The sequence below is a fragment of the Lagopus leucura genome, unplaced genomic scaffold, assembly GCF_019238085.1.
Source record: "Lagopus leucura isolate 7727_CA_CO unplaced genomic scaffold, USGS_WTPT01 59933-0_obj-0_obj, whole genome shotgun sequence".
Taxonomy (NCBI): Eukaryota; Metazoa; Chordata; class Aves; order Galliformes; family Phasianidae; genus Lagopus; species Lagopus leucura.
This window is the reverse complement of record NW_024967718.1, coordinates 26,360-54,258: the sequence shown is the minus strand read 5'-3', so window position 1 is coordinate 54,258 and position 27,899 is coordinate 26,360. Positions and strand designations below refer to the sequence as shown.

Sequence of the window (27,899 nt, the reverse complement as noted above, 5' to 3'; positions counted from 1 at the left end):
CATCTAACTTTGAGTGGGCCCCTAGGGCTAGTTAGGGGTCCCTCGGGCTAGTTAGGGGCACCCAGCGCTAAATGGGGGCACCCAGCTCTCACCTGAGGGAACCTAAGGCCAATGTGTGTCGGTCACAGCTAAGTGGGGAGTCACCCATGGTTAACTGGGGGCACCCAGGACAAAGTGGGGTCACCCAGCACCAACTGGGGGCACTTAGCACTCCCAAGGCTATTGGGGGGCAACACTAACTGAGGGGTTCACCTAAGACTAATTAGGGGCACCCAGCAGTACTTAGGAGCACCCAGTGCTAAGTGAGGGGATAACCAATGCTATAGAGGGGGGACATCCAGTGCTAACTGGGGGGAATCATAGGATTAACTGGGACTCCCCAGCCATATGGGTAAGTAGGGCCAACTGGGGGCAGCCAGCACTAACTGGGAGACACACAAAGCTATTGGGGGCTCACTTCGTCCTAACTGGGAGAACCCTAGGACCGGCTGGGGTCACCCATCACTAACTGGGAATGCTCCTCACCCCGCTTCCTCCCCTTTCCCCCCGCCCCGCTCCACCCTGCCGGCGCTCCCGGTACCGGCGGCGCTGGCCGGGGGGGGCCGCTGTGCTGCATTGCGGGGCGGCACCGCGTCCCCGCCCGCCTCCGCCCGGCCCTGGGGGGGAGCGGGGCTATCGGGGCGGGCAGCGCCGGGCCCCGGGCAGGAATGTCCCTGCGCGCTCCGATAATGGTATTTATAGCGCGGCGCCCGGCGGCTCCGCTCCCCCCGCCCCGCTCCGCGCCCGCACTCGCCGCCCTTCGCCCTCCCGCAACCGCCGCCGCCCCGCGCAGGTGAGTGCGGCACCGGGGGGCGGGGGGACGACTGAGGGGGCGGTGGGGATGGACGTCCCCGAGCGCCCTGGGGACACCCAACGGGGGGTGGGGTTCCGCTCGGTGTCCTTGGGGGAGGATGCAGCCATGGGGTGCCCCGATGTGGGGCGTCCCGATGCGGGGTGCCCCAGTGTAGGGTGTTCCAGCGTGGGGTGCTGCCATTTGAGGTGCCCCGATCGGGGTGTCCCAATCCTTTGGGTTCGGTTTCGCTCAGAGTGGGGTGTTTTTCTCCATGCTCGCCGCTGCTATGCTGGGTTCAGTGCCACAGTGAACAGCCCCACTGTGGGATGTTGCTGCGGAGTTTTGGGGTCTCATATGGGTCTACTGGGTTGTGGGTGCCCCCCGCTCTAGAGAGAGAGCAGGGCTGAGCCCAGGCCTATTTATAGCTGGCAATGCACGCAGCGTGGCAGCACGTGTGTGTGCCACCGGCGGGCGACTGCAGGGACAGCGGGACAGGGACAGGCATTGTGGGGCCCCGGGGAGCTGTGCCGTGCCGTGCCATACCGTGCCGTGCCATGCCATTCTGTGCCATGCCATGCCATTCTGTGCCGTGCCATGCTGTGCCACTGATGGACACAGTGCCAACCCTCCTTCCACAGCAGTGCTCTGAACCCACTTTGGTCATGGAGATTTGGGGTGACGCTGAGTGTTGGCACCCCATAGATTCACTCTTTTGGGGTGAATGGGGATCCCATACGCTGCTGTTCTCCTGTACCCCTGTCCGGGATACCCACAGAGTGCGGCAGGGGCTCAGGGCACCAAGCAGCGGGATCACCGGGCACAGTGTGGGCACTGTGGTGGCAGCTCAATGCCAGCCCTGGGAAGTGCTGATTCACGGCACCGAGCAGCAGACTGGGAAGGCAGCAGGGGGCAAGTGGGATGCCCTACACTGTGACCCTACTGGGCTCTGTGTTTTCCTGGTGGTGGCAGAGGCAGATTTGAAGGGTCGGCGCTCCCTACGCTGTCAGTGTGCACTGGCGGCACGTTAGGGGCCTTGCCAGCATTGGGGAGGAGCAGGAGGATGCTGGCTGCCCGCTGGCATGGCAGATGCAGAGGCATGGCACTGCTCAGCAGCACGTGTGGGAGGGTTCCCACCTATGGGATTCCCCACGGTTGGAGTGTTTTTGAGGTACTGTCTGGCACGGTGCTAGGATGCTGTGTGCTCTGCTCCTGCATGCTCTGCATGTACACCCCTCCCTAGCCTCGCTCACACATGCACCACTAAGATTAGGGTACAGCACAGCACCCAGCCCAGCCTGGCTGGCCCCGATAACCCCCCCTGCACGCAGGTTTTTTCCCCCCAAAACCTTCACAGCCCTTGGGGTCGCCCCATGGGGGACACCTCAGTGTGCCATACAGGTGCTGAGTCCCAACTGGGCAAACCCCGTAGCACAAAGAAGGTGTGAGGATTTTGGGTGCTGGAGGTGACAGCCCCCAGCCTGGCTCCTCACACCCTTCAGGGGCCCCAGGGCGGCCTGCAGCTGCTGGCAGCATTTTTAGATACCGGCCGGTCCTATCTGTGGCTCAAATGTCCCTGAGGGCGGTCGTCCCCTCCCCGTCCCCCCTGAACCAGCAGCTGTTGCCTGCTGTCTGCCTAAAGCCCCTCCGGCGCAGGCGTGGGTCAGTGCCAGTCCCTTTGGGTGCCACCCATGGATGCTGTGGGACCCATATGGGGTGACAGCCATGGGGAGCACCCAAACACCTGGGAGCAACGCTAAATCCCGCTGAGCTGATTAAGCGGCAGGTCTTAGCTGCAAATCCTACAGCACAGCGGGGCGGTCATGCCTGTGCCCGCATCACCCAACGAGGGTCCTCTCCCCGTAGCCGCCGGCCACACAGCCGCGGGACACCGGGACCATGACCTCCGAGAATGACTATGACCATCTGGAGCTGCAGCAGTCCTACAGCCACTGGGATGCCTCCGACGATGAGTTGGACAACGACAACAGTTCAGCGCGACTCTTTGAGCGCTCCCGCATCAAAGCGCTGGCAGGTATGGGGCTGGGTTTGGATCGCTGGAGTCCCTGACACTATGAGTTGGAGATGGTGTCACTGTGGTTGCTCCCCTGTTGCAGATGAGCGGGAGGCAGTGCAGAAGAAGACTTTCACCAAGTGGGTGAACCTGCACTTGGCTTGCGTCACCTGCCGCATCTCCGACCTCTACTTGGACCTCCGGGACGGGCGGATGCTCATCAAACTGCTGGAGGTGCTGTCCAAAGAGATGCTGGTATGAGCGTCCTCCTGATAGAAACCCTGGGGTCCATCCTGTGCCATCTCATGCCCTGCTGTGCTGTGATGTGCCATGCTGTGCTGTTGCATAGCTGCGCCATGCCTTCTCAACCCATGCTGTTCCATCCCATACCATCACGTGCCATGACATCCCATGCTGTGTGTGCAGTCTCATTCCGTGTTATGCTGTGCCATGCCATCCCATCCCATGCCGTTCCATACCACAGTGATCTGTTTCCTCCTGTGCTGTCTCACGCCATTCCACTCTATCACATCCCATGCCATCCCATCCTGTGTCCTCTGGTGCCATCTCACTCTATGACATACCATGCTATGCCATGCCATGCCATGCTGTCCTATGCTATACCTTTCCCTGCCATCCCATACCTTGTGCCATTCCATGCCCTTCCATGCCATCTCATCCTATGCCATGCCATCCTATGCCATACCATGTTCTTCCATACTATCCCGTGTTGTTCTACGCTGTATAATCCCATGCCATGCCATCCTTTGCTATCCCATCTTATGCTGTACCATGCCATCCTATGCCATGCCAGCCCATGCCGTGCCATCTCATGCCTCATCATTCCATACCAGTGTTACATTCCCTGCTGTACTATCGCCCCGTGCCATCCTGAGCCATAGCATGCCATGCTAAGCCACCCCTTGTACTGTGCCATGACTGCTGGGCATGGCAGTGGGGGTCCCTGGGCAGGGCAGGGCATGCCAGGCAGTGAGGGCAGGACACTGAGTGCTATTGTGCCCCAGCCCAAGCCCACCAAGGGCCGGATGCGCATCCACTGCCTGGAGAATGTGGATAAGGCACTGCAGTTCCTGAAGGAGAAGCAGGTGCACCTGGAGAACATGGGCTCCCATGACATTGTGGACGGCAACCACCGCCTCATCCTTGGCCTCATCTGGACCATCATCCTCCGCTTCCAGGTACCATGGGCAGGTGGCGCCCACAGACTCAGTGCCCCAGCAGGAGCCATATTCCGCCATCTTGGGTTGTCAATCTGTCCCACAGGTGCAAGATGTCATCAAGGAGATGAAGGAGGGTCCAGAAACACGTTCGCCCAGGGACGCGCTGCTGCTCTGGTGCCAAATGAAGACAGCAGGGTAGGTGGAGGTGGAGTCCGTGGCCTTGGGGCCCAGGGGTGCACAGAGGGTGATGGTGACCCCTTTGTTGTCTTCGCCGTAGCTATCCTCACGTGAATGTCACCAACTTCACCTCCAGCTGGAAGGACGGACTGGCCTTCAACGCCCTCATCCACAAGCACAGGTTCATGGCACAGCCGCTGGCATAGGTACAGTGTCAGTGGTATCAGCTGTGTCAACATGTCTCTGTGCTCTCTGTCCCCAGGCCTGAGCTGTTTGACTTCAAAACTCTGACCAAGTCCAATGCCCGGCACAATCTGGAGCATGCCTTCAGCGTGGCCGAGCGGCACCTGGGCATCACCCCGCTCCTTGACCCTGAAGGTGAGTCCCCCTGCCTCATTTTCCCCCCCCTTGGGACATACCCATGGAGGGATAGAAGTGGAACAACCCCAGAGGTGGCTCTGCGTGGGATGTGAATGTGGGGACCCATCAACACCGTGGGATGGTGGCACCCCATTGTGCTGGTTGGGGCTGACACCTCTCTGCCACTGCACAGATGTGTTCACGGAGAACCCCGATGAGAAGTCCATCATCACCTATGTGGTGGCCTTCTACCATTACTTCTCCGAGATGAAGAAACTGGAGGTGAAGGGCAGGAGGCTGGGCAAGGTCAGAATGGTGATGAATTGGGATGGCATGGCATGGCATGGCACTGGAGAGTGCCGGGATGCCCCGTGCTCACCTCTGGCTGTGCCATAGGTCATTGAGCATGCCAAGGAGACCAAGCGGATGATCGAGGGCTATGGGGGCTTGGCCTCCAACCTGCTCACCTGGATCGAGCAGACCATCGTCTCCCTCAACAGCCGCAGCTTCGCTAACTCACTGGCTGGTGTGCAGCACCAGCTGCAGGCCTTCAGCACCTACCGCACGGTGGAGAAGCCACCCAAGTAAGCATTTCTCCCACACCTCCTGCCCGTGTTGAGCACCTGTGGATGCCACAGGCTGAGCTCTCGCTGGCTCAGGTTTCAGGAGAAGGGCAACCTGGAGGTGCTGCTCTTCACCATCCAGTCTCGGATGCGAGCCAACAACCAGCGTGTCTACACACCACAAGAGGGGCGTCTGGTCTGTGACATCAACCGGGTATGGATGCACATGGTGTATTGGGTCCACTGCGGGGTAATTTAGGCCCTTGAGTCTGGTTGTGTCCACCTTGGGGTAGGTTGGGTTCCTCTCGGCATGTGTGAACTTCAGGTAGTTTCGGTCTGTCTGAGCGCATTTCAGATCTTGGGGTAGATAGGGTCTGTGTTGGAGCAGTTCAGGTCTTGTGGCATTTGGGCTTGGTCTTGGGGCATATTGTGTCCATTCTGGAGCATTTTCAGTCCATCCTATAGCATTTAGGCTCTTGGGCCAGGTGAGGTCCACCCTGTTGCAGGTTGTGTCCATCCTGGGTGTTTGTGCACCTGGGTCAAGTTGGGTCCACCCTGGGGCATTTTGGGTCCATGTTGGGGCAGGTTGGATCCATATTGGAGTTGTCCAGGTCCTGGGGAATTTGGGCTTCATCTTGAAACAGTGTGGGCCCATCTTGGGGCAGGTTAGGTTCATCTTGGAGCCAATTCTTAATTAAGAACTTGGGTCATTTGAATTTCCTCCTGGAGCAGGTGGAGTTGAAGTTGGGTCTACCTTTGGGGCATTTAAGGTCTTGGGGCACTTGGGCTTCATCCTAAGGTGGATTGGGTCCATCTTGTGTTGGATTAAGTCCATCAGTGCAGTGCAGTGTGGATCCATCTAGGAGCAGATTGTGTTTCCGCATCGATATTCCCCCACCCTTGTGGCACACTGGGACTCACCAGCAGAGCAAGGCATGGCCAGTGGGACGCGGAACATGTGTCCCACCACCCAACTCTGCCTTTTCCCAGGCATGGGAGAAGCTGGAGAAAGCGGAGCACGAGCGGGAGTTGGCGCTGCGCAATGAGCTCATCCGGCAGGAGAAGCTGGAGCAGCTGGCACGGCGCTTTGACCGCAAAGCAGCCATGCGGGAGGCCTGGCTGAGTGAGAACCAACGCCTGGTGGCACAGGTGGGGCCAGCAAGCACCACTGTGGGGATTGGGGCACCCCGACATTGCCTCACTGCTGGCTTTGCTCCCAGCAGGATAACTTTGGCCAAGACCTGACAGCAGTGGAGGCAGCCAAGAAGAAACACGAGGCCATTGAGACAGACACAGCTGCCTACATGGAACGGGTGCAGGCCATCGATGCAGTGGCGAAGGAGCTGGAGAGGGAGGGCTACCACGACATCAAACGCATCAGGGGGCGCAAGGACAACATCCTGAGGCTCTGGGAGCAGCTCCAGGAGCTGCTGCGCAACCGGCGCCAGCGCCTCGAGATGAACCTCACCCTTCAGCACCTCTTTCAGGAGATGCTGCACAGCATCAACTGGATGGATGAGGTCAAGGTGAGCTGCAGGTGGATGCAAGAGATTCAGAGTCAGCATGAGTATGGTACCTTGGTCCCACCACACAGGGGATCAGTGGGGCTTCTTGGGGAGTCAGAGGTGGTTATGGGGTGTTTGGGTTCTGGAGAAAGATGTGGTGCTTGGAGTGTGCAGCTACCAGCCCCACATTATGCCAGGAAGTGTTGGGTGCAGGAGATGCATCCATGGTTGGGTGAATGCATCACAGAGATAATTTTGGTGCTGGAGTGCTCACCACCTGCTCGTAGTCTGCAATTGACCTCCAGGTATATCACAGGTGCAGCTGGCCTCGTCTGAATCTGGGAAGCACCTCCTTGAGGTGGAGGAGCTTCTGGAGACCCACCGGCTGCTGGAAGGTGACATGGCACTGCAGGCAGAGAAGGTGCGGGCCATCAGTGCTGCTGCCCTCCGATTTGCTGATGCTGAGGGTAGGTGTGCTCCAAGGAGTTGGGAGTGCTCCAGGGGTTGGATGCTCCAAAGTTTTGGGGGTTCCAAGGGTTGGACACTCTGTGGGTTGGGTGCATCAGGGTTGGGTTTCCTGAGGGTTTCTAAGGGTTGGGTTCTCCAAAGGTTGGATGCTCCGAGGGTCTCCAGTGGTTGGGTGCTCTAAGTGTTGGATTTTCTAAGGGTGGGTGCTCCAATGATTGGGAACTTCAAGGATCTCTAATGGTTGGATGCTCCAATGGTTTGGCATTCAAAGGGAGGGTGCTCAAGGGTTTGGGTCCCCCAGAGGTCGGGTTGCTCCAGAGGTGGGTGCTCCAAGTGTGTCTACTGATTGGGCACTCCAAGGGGTGGGCAGTCAAAGGGTTGAGTTCTCCAAGGGTGGGTACTCCAGTTTTTGGGTGTTCCAAGGTTCTTCAGTTTTTGAGTGTACCAATAGTTGAGTCCTCTAAAGGTGGTGTTGCTCCAGAGGTGCATGCACAAGTGTCTTCGGGGTTGAGTGAACCAGGATGCTTCCTGCAGCACACCTTAGGAGCCCCACTAATGCATGCCCCTGCTGCTCCCTGGCCAGGCTACCGTCCCTGTGACCCCAGAGTGATCCGAGACCGTGTGAACCACCTGGAGATGTGCCGGCAGGAGCTGCAGGCACTGGCGGCGAGGCGTAAAGCCCTGCTGGAGCAGTCCCGGGCTGTCTGGCAGTGTCTGCAGGAGCTGGACGAGGCAGAGAGCTGGATCAAGGAACAGGAGCAGATCTACTCAGCGCTGGACTACGGCAAAGACCTGGCAGGTGTGCTGCTGCTGCGACGTCGTCACACTGCACTGGAGGCTGAGCTGGAGGCACAGGGAGCCCGACTGGAGAAGGCGCTGGTGATGGCTGAGCAGCTGGCAGCAGCAGGGCGTGATGCTGGGCGGCTGCGGGACCGGGCAGCTGCCGTGCGGGTACTATGGGACCAGCTGCAGGAGCTGGTGACCTTCCGCCGCCGTGGGCTGCGGGAGGCCGAGGGCTTCTTCCAGTTCCAGGCAGAGGCTGAAGAACTGGCAGAGGTTCTGGCGGAGGCTCGGCAGCGAGCGGCCAGCGAGGAGCTGGGTCACGATGAAGTCCACACGCAGGCACTGCTGCGGGAGCACCAGGAGCTGCTGGAGGAGCTGGCGGCTGCCCAGCATCTCCTGGAGCGCTTGGGTCACCAAGCAGAGGGCTTCCCACCAGAGCTGCGGGCTGGCCCCGAGGCGCACAACCGCCTGGCAGCATTGCAGGAGCTGCACCACGAGGTGAGCACGCTGGCCAAGACGCGTGGCCGAAGGCTGCAGGATGCCCTCAACCTCTACACTGTTTTTGGAGAGAGTGAAGCCTGCCAGCTCTGGATGGGCGCCAAGGAGCGGTGGCTGGAGAAGCTGGAGGTGCCCAACACGCTGGAGGAGCTGGATGTGGTGAAGCACAGGTAGGGTATGGATGAGCTGCCATTTGCTATCATGAGCTCTGGCCAGTTCTCAGCCTGGTGCCGTGAGTTCTCTCTGGTATTCAGCCCAGTGTCAAGAGATGTGGCCAGTTCTCAGCCTGGTGTCATGAGTGCTAGCCAGTTCTCAGCTTGATGTCACGAGGTCTGACCAATTCTCATCCCAGTGCCATGAGCTCTGGCAAGTTCTCAGCCTAGTGCCATGAGATTTGGTCAATTCATAGCCCAATGTCACAAGCTCTGAGCAGTCCGCAGCACAGTGTCACAGTCTGCAGCCAGTTCTCAGCCCCACGCAATGAGCTCTGGCTAGTTCTTGGTACAGTGTCACAAGATGCAGCCCGTTCTCAGCCTGACTTCCCACAGGCTGGATGGGCTGGAGCAGAAAATGGCTGGCGTGGCTTCTCAAATTGATGCTGTCAACCGCTCAGCTGACGGTCTGCTGGAGAGCGGCCACCCACACAGCCCTCAGGTCCGGCAGTGCCAGCAGCAGCTCAATGAGAGGTAGGTCCTGGAGCAGCAAGGGCACCTCACCCCACCGTGCCCCCCACCTTGACCCTCTTGGCCATGCAGGTGGGACCATTTTCGGGAGCTGGTGTCCCAGCGGCGTGCAGCAGTGGGCTCGGCGCTCAACCTGCTCAGCTTCCAACTGGAGTGTGAGGAGACGCGCGCCTGGCTGCTGAGCAAGACGCGGGTGGTGGAGTCCACGAGGGAGCTTGGCCATGACCTGGCTGGCGTCCTGGCCACCCAGCGCAAGCTGTACGGCATCGAGCGTGAGCTGACAGCGGCCGAGAGCCGCCTGGATGCCCTGCGTCCGCAAGCCACCCTCCTGGCCCAGGAGCACCCTGAGTTGGCTGAGGACACGGCAAGGCGGCTGGCAGGGGCGCAGGATGCCATGGACGGGCTGCAGGGTGCCCTGCGGGATCGAGCGGCTGCGCTGGGAGAAGTGGGGCAGCTGCAGAGTTTCCTGCAGGACCTGGATGACTTCCAAGCGTGGCTCTTCAGGGCACAGAAAGCCGTGGCAGCCACTGAAGAGGTGCCGATTTCGGTGGGTGAGGCAGAAGAGCTGCTGCGGAAGCATGCGGCTGCCCGTGAGGATGCCGAGGGGCACGCAGCTGCCTTCACGGCACTGCTGGAGGCAGGCAAGCGGGTGACAAGCAATCAGGAGGACCCTGAGTATGAGCAGCTGCGGGAGCGGCTGCGGGGTGTGGAGGCAGGCTGGGGAGCCCTGCACAAGATGTGGGATGCCCGGCAGCGCTTCCTTGCCCAGTGCTTGGGCTTCCAGGAGTTCCTGCGCGATGCCAAACAGGCTGAGATTCTCCTCACCAATCAGGTAGGTGTGGGACGTGGGGATGTGTGGTAGAGAGCACCCAGGGCACAGCTGTGCCATGCTCTTGCAGTTAGGTTTGTGTGCTTGAGATTGGATCCACACTCAAGGCATGGTTGTGCCGTGCACGTAAGGTGGGGTCCATGTGATGGAGAGCGCTCAGATTGTGCCATGCTGTTGGGCTTGGATCCGTGCAGCAGAGAGCACCCACAGCATGGTTGTGCCATGCATTTGGGGTTGGGTTCAAGCAGTGGAAAGCATCCAGGGTGTGATTGTGCCATGCTCTTGAGATTGGGTCCATGCTCTTGGGGTTGGGTCCTTGCAATGGAGAGCCCCAATGGGCACGGTGTCCCTCCCCATCACAGGGGAGGACTGATGGAGCCCTGATAAGATGCTGAGCCCCCTGTGCCCTCTAGGAATACACGCTGGCCCACCTGGAGTTACCCCCCACACTGGAGGGTTCCACAGCTGCCCTGCGCCGTTTTGAGGATTTCCGTGCCTCCATGGAGAGCAGCGCTGAAAAAGTCCCTAGTGTGGTGACCAGTGGCTCCAAGCTCGTGGCAGAGGGAAATATCTTCTCTGAGAAGATTAGCGAGAAGAACCAGGCCCTGCAGGAGCGGTGAGTGGGTGAGGGGCCAATGGGCAGCACTGTGGTGTGGCAGTGGGGTGATGTCTGTGCTTGTGTCCCCATGCCAGGCACAAGGCGAATGTGGCCAAGGCAGAGGAAGCAGCGGGCTTGCTGCAGGACAACCACAAGCTGCAGAGCTTCCTGCAGAGCTGCCGAGAGGTGGGTGAGCAGCACGGTTGGTGGCACAGTGGAGTGCCCATGACCGAGCCATGACACACTCACCCTGCCTGCAGCTCACTGCTTGGGTGGATGAGAAGATGCTAACGGTGCAGGATGCATCCTATGGAGATGCACGTGGTCTGCATGGCAAGTGGCAGAAGCACCAAGCCTTTATGGCAGAGCTGGCAGCCAATGAGGCATGGCTGGAGAAGATCAAAGTGGTGAGTCCCGGTGAGGTGAGATGGCTATATGCCATGGCCTGGGGATGTGGTGCTCACTGAGCTCATCACTGTGCCAATAGGAGGGCATGGAGCTGGCAAGCTGCAAACCACAGTACGGTGCAGTGGTGGGCCGGCGGCTGGACGAGCTGCAGGCGCTGTGGAATGGGCTACACAGCGCTGCCACAGAGAAGGGCCAGCAGCTCTTTGAGGCCAACCGCACTGAGCTGTACGCCCAGAGCTACAGTGATCTGGAGCGCTGGCTGGGGCAGGTAGAAGGCGAGCTGCACAGCACGGAGCGTGCCAAGGACCTCACCGGGGCCAACTTACTGCTCAAGAAGCTGACGGTGCGTGGCATGGGGATGGGGTGTTCTGGCATGAGGAATGACGTCAGGCATGGGACCTGATGGTGTTCCCCTCCCAGCGGCTGGAGGAGCAGGTGGCGGCACGACAGGAGGAGCTGGTGGAGCTGAAAGCACCACTTGCTGGGGTCACACCAGAGCCTGATGGGCAGGAGGAGAAGCTCCAGCAGCGATTCCTTGACCTGCTGAAGCCTCTGGAGAAGAAGAGGAAGGAGCTGGAAACTTCCAAGGCGATGTACCAGCTAGGGAGGGACCTGGAGGACGAGATGGTGAGCACCATGGTGGCAGTGGGGGCTGCAGGGCTGGGGCTGCAGGGCTAGGGGCATACATTGCTGAGCAGATGCTCTTGTCCTCAGTTATGGGTGCAGGAGAGGATGCTATGGGCCAGGTCAACCGAGCACGGCACCAACCTCCAGAGCGTGCAGCGTTTGGCCAAGAGGAATGAGGTGAGTATGCTGCCATGGCACCCACTGTCCTACCCAGGGAGGTGCGGTACCACACACAGCCCGTAAGACCCTGACCCCACTGCAGACTCTTCAGAAGGAGCTGCAAGGCCATGCCCCCCGCCTGGCCGAGGTGCTGGAACGTGGTGAGGCAGCTGCTGAAGGATCCTGCCCAGAGCTGGCGGAGAGGGCACGGGAGTTGCGGGCACAGTGGGAGGCGCTGAGGGAAGAAGTGGCTGCTCGACAGCAGAGGCTGCGGGAGGCCAGCGAGGCCCAACAGTACTACCTGGATGCTGGCGAGGCTGAGATGTGGGTCAGCGAGCAGGAGCTTTTCATGGGAGATGAGGAGAAGCCGAAGGTGAGGGTGGCTCTGCATTGTTTGCCAGTGTCTTCTGTGGACTCCGTGCCATGCAGTGTCCTACATGCCGTCCTGTGTTGTTATGCCCCATCCCATGCCATATTGTCCCATGCTGTGCCAGGACATGCCATCTTGTGGCGTGTGTCATTGTGTGCCATCTATCCGTCCCCTGTCAGTACATGCCATCCCATGCCGTGCTATACTGTCCACACCTTGCCATGCCATCCCACACCATGCTATGCCATTACACAATATCCTGTACCGTGAGATGACTCTAGAGTCATGTCATGCCATGCTGTGCCATCATTTGCAGTCTTATGGAATATCATGCTGTGCTACTGCGTGCTGTCCCATGTACTGCCATGAGTGGCACACTATGCCATGCCATCACACATCATCCCATGCCACACCATCACCATGTTGTTACAGGTCATCTTGTGCCATCAGAAGTCATCCCATGCCATGCTATGCCTTGCCATGTCATAGCATCCAATGCCATTATATGCCTTTTCATGCCATGCCATGGCATCCTATACCATGCAATTACACTATCCAACCCCATGCTGTGTGTGCCTTTACACACTAACACATGCCATGATATGCCATCCCATCCCAACACGCAGTATCCTATCACATGCCATCATGTGCCGTTACATTGCATTCCGTGCCATCCATTGCATACCACACCGTGCCATGATGAGCCCACCATTGCTTCCTTCTGCACTGGAGGGAGGTGGAACAATTCCGCAGGGTGGGCACTAGGGTTGAACCCTGGTCACCATCTCTTGGCCATGCCATATATTGACTTTTCGTTGGTGCCCTTCCTGCTGCAGGACGAGGAAAGTGGTTTGGTGATGCTGAAGAGACACGTGAGGCAGCAACGCTCCATTGAGGACTATGGGCAGACCATCAAGGAGCTGGCGGGGAGGGCTCAGCAGCTGCTCTCTGCTGGCCACCCTGAGGGGTAAGTGTAACCATCCATGTCCCCATCCTGAGGACAGCCCCATGGCTGCAGTGCCCGGATGAGATGGCACTTCAGTGACACTCACTGACCTGAGTGGTAGCAGTGGAGGGATGTGGGGAGCCCATCTGTGGGGGGTCCTTCTGAAAAAAAGGCCTGAGACATGGCAAGACCAGCAGGTTTGGGTGCAAACTGAGATGTCTGTGTGCCTGGGGCCACGCAGGGAGCAGATCATCCGGCTGCAGGGCCAGGTGGACAAGTATTACGCGGGGCTGAAGGAGGCGGCCGAGGAGCGCCGGCGGCGCTTGGAGAACATGTGCCACCTCTTCCAGCTGAAGCGTGAGGTGGAGGACCTGGAGCAGTGGATTGCTGAGCGTGATGTGGCAGCCTCCTCCCAGGAGCTGGGGCAGGACCTGGACCATGTCACGGTGAGCCCACTGGCATGTGCATGGTGGTGGAGGTGGTGATGAAGATAAAAAAGGTGATGGTGGTGATGGAGGTAGAGTCAGCGATGGTGGTGGTGGTGATGGAGATTGTAGAGGAGATGGTGATTAAAGTGATGGTGATAGGGAAGATGGAGACAGCAGTGGAGATGGAGCTGAACATGGAGTTGGAATTGGAGATGGTGATGGTGGTGAGATGCTGAGATGGTGAGATGGTGATGGTAGTGAGATGGTGGTGGAGATAGAGATGATGATGGAGATGTTAGTGGTGATGGAGATGATGGTGATGATTGCATCGGAGAGGGTAGTGATGGTGATGATGGAGATGATGACAGTGGGTCATTTTTGGGTGGTGAACCCATCTTTTCTTTCCCACCTCAGATGCTGAGGGATAAGTTTCGGGAGTTTGCACGGGAAACAGGCAACGTAGGACAGGAACGTGTGGACCAGGTCAACCTGGCCATCGAGGACCTCATCGATGCGGGGCACGCTGAGGCTGCCACCATAGCTGAGTGGAAAGACGGTCTGAATGAGAGCTGGGCTGACCTGCTGGAGCTGATTGACACACGCATGCAATTGCTGGCCACCTCCTATGATCTGCACAAGTACTTCTATGATGGCTCTGAGCTGCTGGCCCTCATTGCTGCCCGCCACCAGGAGCTGCCCCAGGACCTGGGTGATGACTCAGGTTCAGTGGAGGCTTTCCATCGCATGCACAGCGCCTTTGAGCGTGACCTCCAGCTGCTGGAGGGGCAGGTGCAGCAGTTTCGAGAGGTGGCAGCTCGCCTGCAGACTGCCTATGCTGGGGAGAAGGCAGTCAGCATCCAGCAGCAGGAGCAGGAGGTGGCACGGGCGCTGCAGGCACTGCTGGAAGCATGCAGCGGACGCCGGGCGCAGCTGGTGGACACAGCCGACAAGTTCCGCTTCTTCAGCATGGCGCGTGACCTGCTCTCCTGGATGGAGAACACTGTGCGGCAGATCCAGACGCAGGAGAAACCCAGGTAGGTGCAGATGGGTGGGGGGTCCCACTTCCCTGCTCACCAGTAGGGCACAACCTCAACATCTCCATCAACTCTCAGCACCACCATTTCCAACATCTCCGTCCTCCATCTCCGTCTCTTCTCCCAAATCTCTTCCCCCTACATATCTGTCCTCTGACGTCTCCATGCACAACATCTCTAGCCCCCACCTCCATCCCTTGACGTGTCTATCTCCATCCCACAACATCTTCATTCCCCACTGTCTCCATCCAACCATCTCCAACCTCCTATACCTCCATCCCCAACATCTCCGCTCCTCTTCTCCATCCCCTCAAATCTTTGACCCACAAAATCTATGTTTCCCAACACTGTCACTCCCAACAGCTCCATCCTCAACACTTCCATCCCCTTGACGTTCTGTATCCCCAGCATCTCCATGCCTCATATTTCCATCCCCCTGACATCTCCATATCCCTGACAATTCCATATCCTCAACAACTCCATTCCCAACCTCTCCCCCCAGGGACGTTTCCTCGGTGGAGCTGCTCATGAAGTACCACCAAGGCATCCATGCTGAGATAGATGCCCGTGACAAGAGCTTTGCTGCCTGCATTGAACTAGGCAAGAAGCTGCTGCAGCGCAAACACCGGGAGTCACCTGAGGTGGGTAACAGCCCCTCGGGGTGGGGAGACAGTAGGAAAGGACCTCCTCATGATAGCCACCCCTTGCAGATCAAAGCAAAGCTGATGGAGCTGCTGGACAGGAGGAAGGCCATGATGGAGATGTGGCAGCAGCGGTGGGACCGGCTGCAGCTGTGTGAGTGCAGTGATGGGGTTTGGGTCAGCTGTGCGGTTTTTGGGGTCCCCCTGCTGGGGGGCTGAATGCTGTCCCTTTCCCGCAGTGCTGGAGGTGTGCCAGTTCTCCCGGGATGCCTCAGTGGCTGAGTCGTGGCTGATGGCACAGGAGCCATACCTGGCCAGCAGCGACTATGGGCAGACGGTGGATGCGGTGGAGAAGCTGCTGAAACGACACGAAGCCTTTGAGAAGTCCACAGCCACGTGGGAGGAGCGCATCGCTGCCCTGAGGAAGCTGACGACGGTGAGCTGGTGGCCCTTTGGGTGGCAAGAGGACATGGCTGGATTCCCACTGATTTCCATATCCTCTTCCCTGGCAGCTGGAGCTCATGGGTGGGCGGACACTGCAGGAGAAGGATGTGGTGCATGACACTGCTCCTGAACATCATCTGGATCTGGATGCGGAGCTGCAGGCAGGGTAAGGGGGTGTAGTTCTCATGTCTCTAAATGACAGCACCTTCCCTTGAAGCAGGGAATTTTTAGCAATACACCTTTTCTGAGCAAAAGCCATGCAAGCAAAGCAGCTGACCCACAGCACTGCTCCTTTCTGGGGCTTTTAATTCTCGGAAGAAAGCACAAAAGCCCCAGGTTCATGCCCCTGACTCACAAATCCACTGCTATACTGATTTTGGGGGTTTCCTCTATTCCCACCTCCATCCTTTGGGATGCTGAGCACCATCTCCATCTGCAGGTCTGAAGAGGAGGAGGAGAAGAGGAAGGGAGTGATCCCTCAGGAAATCTCTCCACCTGCTGTCGATGGACCCCAGCCGGTCAGTTCTGCCTTTTAGCTTTCTCCTTCCCCAGAACCAGGGACCCCATGGCCCCACCATGCCAACTGCTGCCCCTGGACATGTCCCTGCAGATATCCCTTGGTCCCTGTCCCTTTATGCTCTCCCTCCCATCCTGCAGCAGGAACAGACACAACCCGTACCTCCAGCCCTTTGGCTGTTGCTTGCATTGAATTGAATAAATTTTGAATGACCCCAAATCATCAGGCAGGCACAAGGGCAGTACCTTTGCCAGAGTGCGTCCCATGGATGGGAGCCCAGGGGGGGGCTCAGGGTGGTTGGCAGACGCTGGCACCCATGGGTGCACAGGGCAGAGACAGAGCCAAACACTCTGGAGCAGACAGATCCCTACTGGCATTTGTCCCAGGAGTAACCCCCAAGTCACAGAGACACTGCATGGCCACCACCACATGGCACCCAGCTGTTCAAGCTGGCTCTGTCCTGGCTTGGAAGGGACAACTGGCTTCTTGGGGACAAGGGCACGTGGTGATGGTGCTCCTGGTTGGATGTGCCTGTGTTGGTTCCCTCCTTTGTGTCCTTGGAGCATGGTCACCCCAAGGGGATATCGCCCCATGGGCATCATCACCTCAAGGGACATCACTGATCTGCAAGGCATTGACTACCCTGCAAGGCATCGTCACCCCATAAGGATGTCACCCTATGAGGCATCATCGATGCCTGGAGGTATCACCAACCTCTGGGGATTACCCTGCAAGATGTCATCGCCCTGTGCTGCATCGTCACTCCATGTCACTCTATGGGACATTGTAACCCCATGGGGGCGTCACCCTGGAAGACATCACCCTATGGAGCATCATCACCCCAAGGGGCATCATAACCCCATGGGGACATCACCCTATTGGACATCATCACCCCAAAAGTCATTGTCACCCCACAAGGCACTGCCACCCTCTGGCATTGTCACCCTCTGTGCTGCCACTTCATGCTTGCTGCCACTCTCTCTGCTCCTTGCTGCCTGCTTGGGGACAGGAGTTGCTTTCTGATTGTTCTGCCTGCTTGGGGACAACAAACCCTACTGCCTCTCCTGCCCGCTTGGGAACATCTGGCTCTCTGGGGACATCTTCTGGCTCCTTGGGGACAAGATCACTTCTGGGGACAGGGATCCCCAAGTTTCTATTGGGGGACAAGATTACTTCTGCTGCTTGGGAAGAACTTCTATCTCCTTGGGAACAGGGTCTGCCTGATTTGGGACAAGACTGCTTCCTGCAAGCTTGGGGACACTAAGCTTGTCCTCCCTGGGGACAGTCACCTGGGGGCAGCCTCCTGTATCCTGTTCCCTTTGGTGGGACACGCCACAGGCACTCCCCGTGGCTCACTGCTGCCATCTCCAGCAAAGGCCTGAGACCACCACCACGTGAAGGATACGATTGCCATGCTCCGGATCCAACCATGCTTCTTCCCAAAGCCTCACCCTGAGCATTTCATCCACCGCGTGTCACTGTCCCCAAGCACTGGCACCATATTCAGAGGTCCCATGCCGTGGTGGCTCCCAATGGCTGCCAGCTCCCATGCGTCACCAAGTGTGGGGTGGCCATTCCCAACATTGGTACCTGTGTTTCACGTGTCCCCAGTGGGGATGGCACAATGGGGAGGTCCCATGGGAGGTGGCTTCCTGGGAGGTGACAGCAGTGGGGGTGGGCAGTGACGTGGCTGTTGCTTTGCAACAGCTGATAGTGCCCGAGGAGGAGCCCATAGCACCACGGGAAGAGGTAGCCACATTGCCTGCCCAGCCTGCCCACGTTCAGCTGGAGGGCTACCTGGGCCGCAAGCACGACCTGGAGGCGGCCACCAAGCGTGCATCCAACAGGTAGGCACAGCACAGTGGCCACCCATGGCTGCGGAGGTGGTCCAGTTGTGACAGAGCTGCCCACAGGTCGTGGAGCACGCGGTACTGCGTGCTGCGGGGTGAGGAGCTTGCCTTCTTCAAGGATGCCAAAAGCCGGGCACTGGGGGTGCCCTGCCAGGGTGAGGAGCCCCTGGGGCTGCGCAACGCACGCTGCCAGGTGGCTGCTGGCTACAAGAAGAAGAAGCACGTCTTTGCGCTCAGGTATGGTCTGATGTGGTTATGGCATGGAGCTGCATGGTTATGGCATGGAGCTGCATGGTTATGGCAATATACAGCACGGTTGTGGCACTGTACGGCATGGTTGTGTCATGGCATGGCATTGGCGCGGTGAGCCACAGGGTGGCAGATGTCTCACCACCAGCTGTGCTCTGCCCCCAGGCTCAGCAATGGCAGCGAGTGGCTCTTCCATGGCAAGGATGAGGTGAGGGGTGTCCTGGGGGCATTGGGTGGCCAACAGGATGTTGGGGTGGCCAAGGGGACAAAGAATGGGGTGGCCAGGGGACATTGAGGTGGCCAGAGGTGCCCAAGCAAGTAAAGGTTCTCCACAGTGGTGCATGGGGGGCTGGAGGGTGGCCAGAGGGATCTTGGCATGACCAGCAGCACCTAAGGGTACCTTAGGGTGGCCAAAGGGGTATGCAGAGGTGACCTGTGATACCCAAGGGGACGTAAGGGCAGCCATGGGACATTGGTGTAGCCAACGGTACTCAAGGGGACAAAAGATGGTTAGTAACATCCAGGGGAATATTGTGTTGGCTAGTGGTAGCCAGAGGGCATTGGGGTGATCAGAGGTGTATAGAGGTACATAGTGCTGCTCAGAGAGACATAGGGCAGCTGTGGGATGTGAGCAGGGTGAGAGGTGTGCAGAGGAATATGCTGGGGCAATGGGTGACACAGGTAGGCCATGGGACATGAGGGTGGCTGGAGGGGCCCAAATCGATAAGGGCTGGCCAGTGGTGCCTAGGGGATGCTGGGGTAACCAGAGGTGCCCGAGTGGGACTTGGTGGTGTTCACTGATGCCTAGTGGGACATAAAGTGACCATGGGACATTGATTAGAAATACCCAAGAGGGACACGGTGGTACCCAGGGGGACATAGCATGGCCACGGGACATTGGGGTGAGCAGAGGTGCCCAGCAGGGACACTAGTGGCTGGTGACGCCCAGGGGACACTGGGTGTCTTGGCGCTCCCGGGTCAAGCCGTGGGGCGACCCCCAGGGCCATGGGGTGCCAACAGCCCCATGCCCCTCCAGGAGGAGATGCAGACGTGGCTGCAGGGGCTGCACATGGCCATCACCTCCTGTCAGAACCTGCCGGCCAAGGCGCGCAGCCTGCCCCCACCCCACGCCCCCCCTGAGCCCCGACGGGACAAGGAGAAGCGCTTCAGCTTCTTCCCCAAGAAGAAATAACAAGGGGGGGGGGGCAGCCCAGCACGTACGCAAGTGCGCACGTGTATATATATATATATATTTATAGATATTTATATTTATATATATACACACATCTCCATGCTTCAGGGCATGCACGCACCTCAGTGGAGGTGCACGCACAGATACGCACACGTGTGTGCTCACATCCCCCACCCCCCTGGGGAACACACCTGTGTGTGTTTGCACTCGCGTGGCCCCGCATGCATGCACATGCACCCACTCCACGTGGGCACATCCTGGCCCCCCACCCCCTTTTCTAAGCCATAAGCCCTCCCACCCCCCCCCTCCTACCAGCGTGCCCTCAGCCCCATGGGCACCAACCAAAGAGCACGAAGAGCACGACCTCCCCAAATGCTTGGCCCCTTGCTGTGGGTGGGGGGCACCACTCATCTCTGGGGGGAGTGTGCGGGCAGGGAGAACTTTGGGTTTGGTTTGGGTTTTTTTTGTAATAAAGATGTCAAAGCAAGGTGGCCCAGGGCTGTGCAATGTGAGGGCCCCTCCGGGAAGTAGGGTGGGGGACCATGGTCTCTTTCATGTATTGGTGGCCTATGGGGTGATTCCTCTCCTGATGGTCCACGAGGTCCCCCTTATCCTGGGGAAACAAAAGGTTCATGGAGTCCCACTGCTGCTGGTGGTAGGGAGTCCCAGTTCCTGGTGGTCAAGGGACATCCCAATCCCCAGTGGTCCATCATGGGGTGCTCTATCTCCTAAGCAAGCTGGGTTCCATTGTATGCCCCTTCATGGGGTCCATTGGGTACAACTTCTCCCAAGTCAGCTGGGTACCCTTTGGTCTGAGTGAGCTGAGGAGAAGGGTTGTCTGTGGGATGTCCCATCTGCTGATGGTGCAAGGTGCCTTCAGTCTCCTGGTGGTGCATAGGATGCCCCATCTTCCAGTGGTCTACGGGGTGCTCCATCACCCAGGGGTTCATAGACTGTCCCATCTCCTGGTGGTCCGTGGGCTGCCCCATCTCCTGGCCGCCCTCCCTAGCTGGCAGTGTCGAGGGTCTGAAACTTCTGCCGCAGGTCCCTGACGAGGCCGTGCCGGGGGGGCTCAGGTGCCTCAGTCTGGCCTTGGGCACAGCGCTGCCGGTACTCCTCGGAGGCCTGGTAAGCCTTGCAGCGCTCCACCACTGCCTTCAGGCAGATCTTCTCCCGGGTGGTGGGGGAGCGGATCTGCACATAGGCTGGGGGCTCAGCAGCGATGGTGGGGGGCAACCGCTCCAACACCAGCACCCGCTGCCCCCCGGGGCCCAGAGGTGCCTGCGCCGTCACCCACAGCCCCGCAGCATGCTGGTGCTCATTGCCGCGTGGCACTTTTGGGGTCCCAGTGCCTGCCTCAGCGCTGCGGCTGCGGCCCCCACCCTGCTGCTCTTTGGCTGCTGGTCTCCCCCCACGCTCTGGCCCCTCAGGCGCAGAGCGGCTGCGCGTCACCGGTGGGGGCCGTGGGGCTCCAAAACGGGCACGCAGCTCCCGGACATCTGGCCAGGAGAAGGCTTCGGCAGTGCCACTGGGGCTGGGTGGGCTGCGTGGGGCTGGGATGGTGATGCCATCCCTGGGTGACACCGGCAGCTTTGGTACACCTGGAGTGGAAGGAGCAGGGTGAGAGCTGGATGGCAGTAGCGGGACGATGCCTGCGGTCCCCCGTCGCATCCCACCCGGTTCTGGGGTGTGAGAGGCATTGTCCCCCGGTGCAATGATGGCACGGCGTCGACTCTTGATGCGCAGGCTGTATTGGCGCGCCAGCTGGTACACCCTGCTGGTGAGACGTCGAGGGGGAGCCCCTAGAGCCAGCACCTCTGGGGGAGGCACCTCCTCTTCCTCCAGGATGAGCAGAGGTTCTGCGGGAGGCTCGGGCAGCCCATTCTCTCGGCACACAGGAGGTGACACTCCTCCATCCGGCTCCGGTGACACTTGGGGACTTGCTGGTTCCAGTGACGTTTTGGGGCTCACTGGTTCTGGGGAGCTTCTGGGGCTCCCTGGCTCCAGGAGGACTTTGGGGCTCACTGGCTCCGTGGGAGTTTTGGGGCTGCCTGGCTCCAGAGGAGGCCAGCTGTTGATCCTGGACACCGAGTTCCTCACCAGTCCTTTGGGGATGTAGGAGAGGCTCTCACGGCGCCGGATGCTGAAACCAGCGTCCTGGTGCTCCGCGTGCTCGTAGTAACTGCGGATCTTACGCAGCAGCAGCCGGTCCTGGGTGGAGAGCAGCGAGCGGCGCCGGCAGCCCTGGGGGGAGCCTGGGGAGGGCAGGGGGCTGCAGGACTCCATGTTTTCTTGTGGAGGGGTCACCCCATCAAGGCTGAGGGTGCTGCCGCTGCGTCCATCCAGCACCATGCTGCCACGGCGTGACATGCTGCTGCCAAAGCGCTCAGCAATGACGCTAGCCTGGTCCAGCACGGAGGGGGGCAGGATGCTGCCACTCCCATGGCCTTCCTCCTCCTCCTCTTCCTCCTCCTCCTCGCTGCTGAGAGCCCGTGGGTCCTCCCCGGTGCCTGTCTCTGGGTGCTGCTCCTCCTCGTCAGGCAGCCCCGCTGGTGGGAGGGATCCCGATGGAGAGGGGGAAGTGGGGGTCCCCAGCCCCTCATGTTCCCCGTGGCATGGAGGGGACACAGGGGTGGCAGTGGCCTCATGGTGCTGCTCACAGGTCTCCTGCAAGAAGAAAGGTTGAGGGAGCTGCAGCAGTGAGGATCACAACACTTGCAGTGTGCTCCTTAAGTGATGTGGGCCATCCCAAGGGTGAGGATACCTGCTCCTCCTGGGGCTTCTCTCCCATGTCCCCATTCTCGTCCCTGTCCCCATCCTCGTGGCTGTCCTTGTGCAAAGGCTCCTCTTCTTCCTCTTCCTCCTCCACGACATCCTCAGCCCAGCTCCTAGGGGGCTGGAGGGGTTCCCCAGCATCCAGGAGGGTCCCCTCACTGCCTGCATGCTGGGTGGTGGGGAGGGAGGCAAGGGCTCAGCACCTACTTGGTGCTGCCAAGGGGGGCAGTCCCCCACCACCCAGCTTTACCTTCATCCTTCCCAGCTGCTGCAGGATCTGCTTGGCGGGCTCTGTGGGGACACACAGTAGTGTCACGGAGCTGCAGTGGCACTGTCCCCAAGTCCCCCACCCATCCCCAATCCCCATCCGCACCTGACTGCCTGCGCCCCACATGCCCCTGCAGTCGGTCCGGCAGCGTCTCAGCACGGTCACGACACTGGAAGGGCTCTGGTGGGTCGGAAAGCATTTGGGGAAGATACACAGATCAGCACAGTGCTATCACCACAAGGGCTATGGGGACATGGGGACACTCACCAGACTGCCGCCGGCCATGGCGTGGTGGCTCTAAGGGTTGGCAGGAGTGGCTCCGGGGCAGGTGCTCAGGGCTGCAGCGGGGCAGGCGGGGGGGGTCTGCATGGACAGCAGAGTGATGAGGGGGGTGTGAGAACAGTGGGGGGCAAGGGGACAGCAGGTGACATGGGGATAGTGGGGAATGACTGGCACATGGGGGCAATGAGGGGCAAAAGAATATGGGGTCAATAGGGGATAAGAGGATAACGGCAGATGTGGAGACGGTGAGGGACATGGGGATGATGGGGACAAGAGGTCAGTGGGGATGATAAGAAACATAACGACAGTGGGGAACATGGAAATAATGGTAGACAATGGTGACAGTGCAGATATGGGGTCAGTGGGGGGACAGTGGTGGACAAGGAGACAGTGGGGACAATGGTGGGCATGGGGACAAGGAGGATGATGGGAAATGATGGGGGACAGCGAGAGACAAGGGGACAACGGGGGACATAGGAGCACTCACAGAACAGGTCCATCTCCAGGATGGCCTCCTTGGCCTGGTGGGGGGAGAAGCCATGGGTCAATCGGTGGCAGAAGGTGGCACCGCAGGATGTCCCCACCACCAAGACATAAATGGGGTGACACGAGGGTGTGTGCCCTCACCTTCTGTGGCACAATGGCGTGATGGTTCTCCAGGATGAGCCGCTTGATGTGGTGTGTCCATACCCGCTTCTCCTCTGCGCTCTTAGCCTGGGGTGGGGGCAACGGCAGCATTAGGTGGGAAGGGAGTCCCACCACCCCCCACCCCATATGCCCCATGTCCCCTACCTGCAGGGCATACTGCTGCTTGATGTGCTTGTAGTGTGCCACGCTGAAGCACAGCGAGTCCCGCGTGCTCTCAATCAGCATCAGCGAGGCGCACTGCGGAGAAAGTGTCAACAACACTGTGTCCACCTCCATGCCCTCAATGCCCACCCTAGAACCTCCATACTCACTCCGGGACTCCTGTGCCCCCCCCTTGAACCCCACTGCCCCCGCTCAGGACCTCAGCATCCACTCCTTGAACTTACTGCCCACCTCCGTGCCACCCATACATGCCACCAGGACCTCAGTGTCCACCTCTGGGACCTCACTGCCCACATCCATGGGATACCTGTGCCCCCTCTACGCCCACTGCTTGAACCCACTGCCCATTCCGAGACACCCATATCTACTCCCATACCCCCACTGCTCACCCCTTGGAACTGTTCCCAATCCAAGAATCCTCATGATCCCCCCGTGCTCTCAGTGTCCACACCTGGGACCACATTACCAACCTCCAGGACCCCATAACCCACCCTTGGACCACAGTTCCAAACCCTGGCACCCTTGTGCCCACCCCCACACCCCCAGTGCTCATCCCTTGCAATCCATTGCTCACTACCAAGGCCCCTGTGCCCACCTCCTGGATGCTCTACACCCACTCCTTGGAGCCCACTTCCCAACCCTGGAACCCACGGTCACCCCCAGGAACCCCATGCCTATCCTAGACCCCCATAATCCCACTGGGACCCTGTTCCCACCCCCTGGACTCCTACACCCACCCCCATGACCCCTACACCTACTGCCAGGACCTGTGCCCAGCCTTGGACCCCACTGCCCACCTCTGGGACTCCTTCCCCACCCTTTGTGCCCACCCCTCAGAGCCAATTCCCAACCCTGGGACCTGTGCTCAAACTTTGTACCACTTTGCCCACCCCCAAGTCCCCCAGACTGGCTGCGGACACGCACTGGGATGTGGCTCTTGTAGACATAGTGGTCCCCACGGCGCTTGGTGATGAGGAGCAGCTTGTCGAAGAGGAAGACAGCACGCTCACTGCGGGCACGCTGCGCACGGAAGGAGCCTTCCAGTACCAGCTCTCCATAGGTGGTGAGGTCGGGGCCCTTCCACTGCAGCAGCAAGGACTGGATCTCCTGCTGCCGGATGGCATGCTCATGCTTGCGCTTCATGTCGTTGATGTACCAGGCCACACAGGTCATGGTGTCGATGGCCTCCACCACCACCTCATAGTCATCACCCGACTTGTGCTCAAAGTGCTTAGCGATCTCCTGCAGGAATGTGGTGGGTACACACGTCATGGGAATGCACCCTTGTTGTGTCACGGACACGTGCTATACCAAGTGCCCAGACCATCAAAGGTGCCCATCTTGAATCATGGAGGTGTACTGTGCCATCATGGATATGTGCCCAGGCTGCATCAAGGAGACGTGCCACACCAAGTGCCCAGACCAACAAAATATGCCCATGTTGTGCCATGGACACGTGCCACATCAAGTCCAAGTGCCACGGTCACGTGCCATGGAGATGTGCCATGTCAAGCACCCATGGAATCAAAGCGTGCCAAAGTTGTGCCATGGAGACATGCCACAATGAGCATGCCATGTCCCACACTGTGCCAGATGCCTGTGCCATGCCATGAACTCCCATCACACAGTGTGCCAGTGAAAATGAGCCACGATGGGTCTGGCTGTGCCACGAGGATGGGCCATGCCAGGTGCTCCAGCCATGCCCCACACGTTGCCAAAAGCCATGCTACGTGCTCCCAGCACACCAGGTACCTGTGCCGTGCCCAGTACCCGCGCCACATGTGCTCACCTGGAGCAGCAGGTGGTATTTGAGGATCCTCTGCACCGGCTTCAACAGGTAGGCACCCAGTGGGAGCACATGCCGCATCTCCTCCTGGCACTCACGGAAAAAACGTGCCTGCTGCTTGCTCCTCATGCACTCACTTAACGTTGCCACTGAGCTGCAGAGCGCAGAGAGGGCTCAGCCCCATGGCACCCAATCCCATAGCACCCAGCCCCCACAGCATCCAACCCCATTGACCTCGAGCACCCACTCACTTGGGGTAGTTGTTGCAGTACTGCGTGTAGATGTCAAACTCTTGGCTCTGCGGGCAGTGGGAATGTGGTGAGAGCTGGGCGCTACGTCCCCATTCCCACACATCCCCCTGCATCCCCCCGTTCCCTTACCCGCGTCACGAAGCAGACAGCCACGGCCACTGGGTCACAGGCACAGCTCTCCAGGCTCTGCAGCAGATTGCTGGGTGCAGAGAACAGCAGGTGACCATAGGGGTGACCGGAGCATTCCCCTTATGGCAGGTGTTGGTGCCACCATGGTGCCACTCACCTGCTGAGCTCATAGATGTCTTCAATGTTCCCAAAGAGTGCGCTGACCTGCTCCGGCCGCAGCGGCGGCTCTTGAGCATCAATGATCTTCCCCAGGTAGCCCTACAGGGACACTCAGTGGCACCAAGTGACCAGACTTTGTACCATGATGCCCACCCTGCAGCTCGCTCACCTCCACGATGCCACGCAGGTCACGGGCGTAGGTGCGCTCCGACTCCACAATCTCCAGCAGCACACGCTGTAGGTACGAGGGCTCCTCGCCTCGCCGGCACAGCCACCCCACTGGCGCCGCATTGTTGTTGCTGTTGCCCAACCAGGACTCCTTGCCATCACCCGATGCCTCCTCCTCCATGCCGGGATCTGGACCCGCACCGAGGGTGGGCACCGGCATCCCCAGGCTCTGTGGGTGAAGGACAAGGTCACAGCGGGGTTGACCTGATGGCTGGTGCTCACCACCCCTCTACCATGGGGAACCCTGCTCCATGTCACCATGTCCCATTGGATACTACCAAAGCCACCGTAGCACCCAAAGCCCAAACACGAAGGAGGAAGGCTGCCGAAATACTGATGACAAGGGGCAACCCAGGATTGACCTGATGGCCAGTGCTCTCCATGCCACCACTCCATGTCACTGCCTGTTGCTCTCCAGTGCCAGCAGTCCACCCAAAACCCAAACACTGAGCAGGAAGATTGCTGAAATGGTGACGGGGCGGGGACAACGGGAACAACGGCAACGACACTAGGGAAAGGCTGGACGGTGACCTTCAGCCACGTCCACGTGCCGGTGTCGAGGTCCTCCCCCCAGGCACCGGAACGGGCGCAAAACGGGACTCGAACCGGTCCGGCCGGTTCCCTCGACTCCTCCCGTGCCGCATGGCCGCGTTCCACCATCGCCCTCAGATCAGTGCCCCCCGGGAGGGCACGGCCGTGGGGCAGCCGTCCTCGCAGGCGGTTTGGGGCTCTCCGACCCACAGCTCCGCTCGCCCCACGGCCACCATAATCCGCTCAACTCCGGGATTACGGCGCGGGGCCGACGTCACGGGGCGGGGGGGTGATGCCGTGCCCCCCTTCCCGCTGCTGCCAAAGCCTCCGCCGGGGGATTTAACTCTGACCTCAGACCCCCGACCGTCCGGGTGCCCCCACCCCCTCAGCGCCCCGCAGATGAAGAAACTGAGGCAGCGGGGAAATTCTGCGTGGGGAACGAGTTGCCAGGCCCGCAGCCCGTCGGAGGCTGGCTGGAGCCATATAAGGGCAGGCGCTTCACCAATTCCCTGCTTTTTTTGTCCTGGATTCCGGCGGCCTCACGGCCGCGGAGCAGTGCCGGGGTGACGCCATGGGGTTGGGGTCCCGACGGCCGTCCCAAACGCACGCGCTCCCTCCTGGATCCTGCCCCACCTCTTTGGGCGTCCCACAGCTTCCTGCCCCGCAGCGACCCCCAGGACCCGTGGCCTCTCGCCCCGCAGGAACACACAGTCCCCAGCCCCACCAGGACCCACAACACTGCGCAGCCCGTGACCCGCAGACCTCAGCCCCATCGGGACCCACAGTTCCCAGGCCCCATCGGATCCCCGGTTCCTACCCCACGGGACCCTAATCCCATTGTAACCCTCAGTCCCCAGACCCATAGGCACCCACAGCGCTGGGAACCTCAGGACCCACAGACCCACAGGGGTCCGCGATCCCCAGCTCCACTAGGACCCACGGCACAGGAAACCCCACGACCCACAGGCCGCAGACCCATAGAAAACCCCGGCTCCAGCCCCACGGGGACCCTCGGCTCCTGCCCTACCGGTCACACAGCCCCACAAGGAGCCCCAGATTCAGCCACCCGCAGCTCTACGCGCCCCAGCCCCTCATCACCCCACGGCTGCCGCCCCATAGAGCCCTCCCCCTCCCGCGCTCACTCACTCCCAGTACTCCGCTGCCGCCCCGTCCCGGCCGTTCCTGCAGGAAGCAGCGGGCGAGCCCGGAGGGCGTGGTCTCAACTCACGGTCACGCCCGCCCCGTCCGTCGCCCCGCCCGCTCCGCCCGTCGCCCCGCCCACCCGGTGGGGGGCACCGCCTCCTCCCCGCCCGCCATTTCCCGTGCT

The 27,899-nt window shown here is 59.9% G+C and overlaps 2 protein-coding genes across 3 annotated transcripts; one reads left to right on the top strand and one right to left on the bottom strand.

Annotated features, from left to right (window-relative positions):
• The first annotated feature begins 808 nt into the window (after window positions 1-808).
• On the top strand, window positions 809-19,650 carry LOC122193265 (spectrin beta chain, erythrocytic-like). 2 transcript variants are annotated; one of them, XM_042894011.1, is made up of 35 exons: window positions 809-832; window positions 2,696-2,864; window positions 2,947-3,098; window positions 3,869-4,042; window positions 4,128-4,219; window positions 4,302-4,382; window positions 4,464-4,579; window positions 4,755-4,867; window positions 4,958-5,145; window positions 5,221-5,338; window positions 6,115-6,273; window positions 6,348-6,650; window positions 6,946-7,096; window positions 7,681-8,548; window positions 8,927-9,064; window positions 9,134-9,893; window positions 10,304-10,506; window positions 10,584-10,674; window positions 10,749-10,895; window positions 10,976-11,239; window positions 11,317-11,523; window positions 11,611-11,700; window positions 11,786-12,055; window positions 12,889-13,019; window positions 13,240-13,444; window positions 13,841-14,460; window positions 14,963-15,101; window positions 15,171-15,255; window positions 15,341-15,537; window positions 15,614-15,711; window positions 15,985-16,063; window positions 17,770-17,909; window positions 17,976-18,149; window positions 18,327-18,369; window positions 19,198-19,650. In XM_042894011.1, exons 2-35 carry the CDS (start codon window positions 2,729-2,731, stop codon window positions 19,351-19,353), a joined length of 6,888 nt encoding a protein of 2,295 aa, XP_042749945.1. In that variant the 5' UTR covers window positions 809-832; window positions 2,696-2,728; the 3' UTR covers window positions 19,354-19,650. The 2 variants fall into 2 exon arrangements, with proteins under 2 accessions (XP_042749945.1, XP_042749946.1); XM_042894012.1 differs by lacking the exon at window positions 809-832 and adding an exon at window positions 2,601-2,615.
• Window positions 19,651-19,800: 150 nt separating this feature from the next.
• Window positions 19,801-27,785, bottom strand: LOC122193267 (pleckstrin homology domain-containing family G member 3-like). The gene is made up of 15 exons (XM_042894013.1): window positions 27,719-27,785; window positions 25,983-26,210; window positions 25,812-25,912; window positions 25,655-25,724; window positions 25,526-25,572; window positions 25,278-25,428; window positions 24,413-24,730; window positions 23,471-23,563; window positions 23,306-23,392; window positions 23,166-23,199; window positions 22,664-22,759; window positions 22,502-22,576; window positions 22,379-22,419; window positions 22,118-22,297; window positions 19,801-22,020 (listed from the first exon to the last, which is right to left on the bottom strand). Exons 2-15 carry the CDS (start codon window positions 26,199-26,201, stop codon window positions 20,359-20,361), a joined length of 3,174 nt encoding a protein of 1,057 aa, XP_042749947.1. The 5' UTR covers window positions 26,202-26,210; window positions 27,719-27,785; the 3' UTR covers window positions 19,801-20,358.
• Window positions 27,786-27,899: the final 114 nt, after the last annotated feature.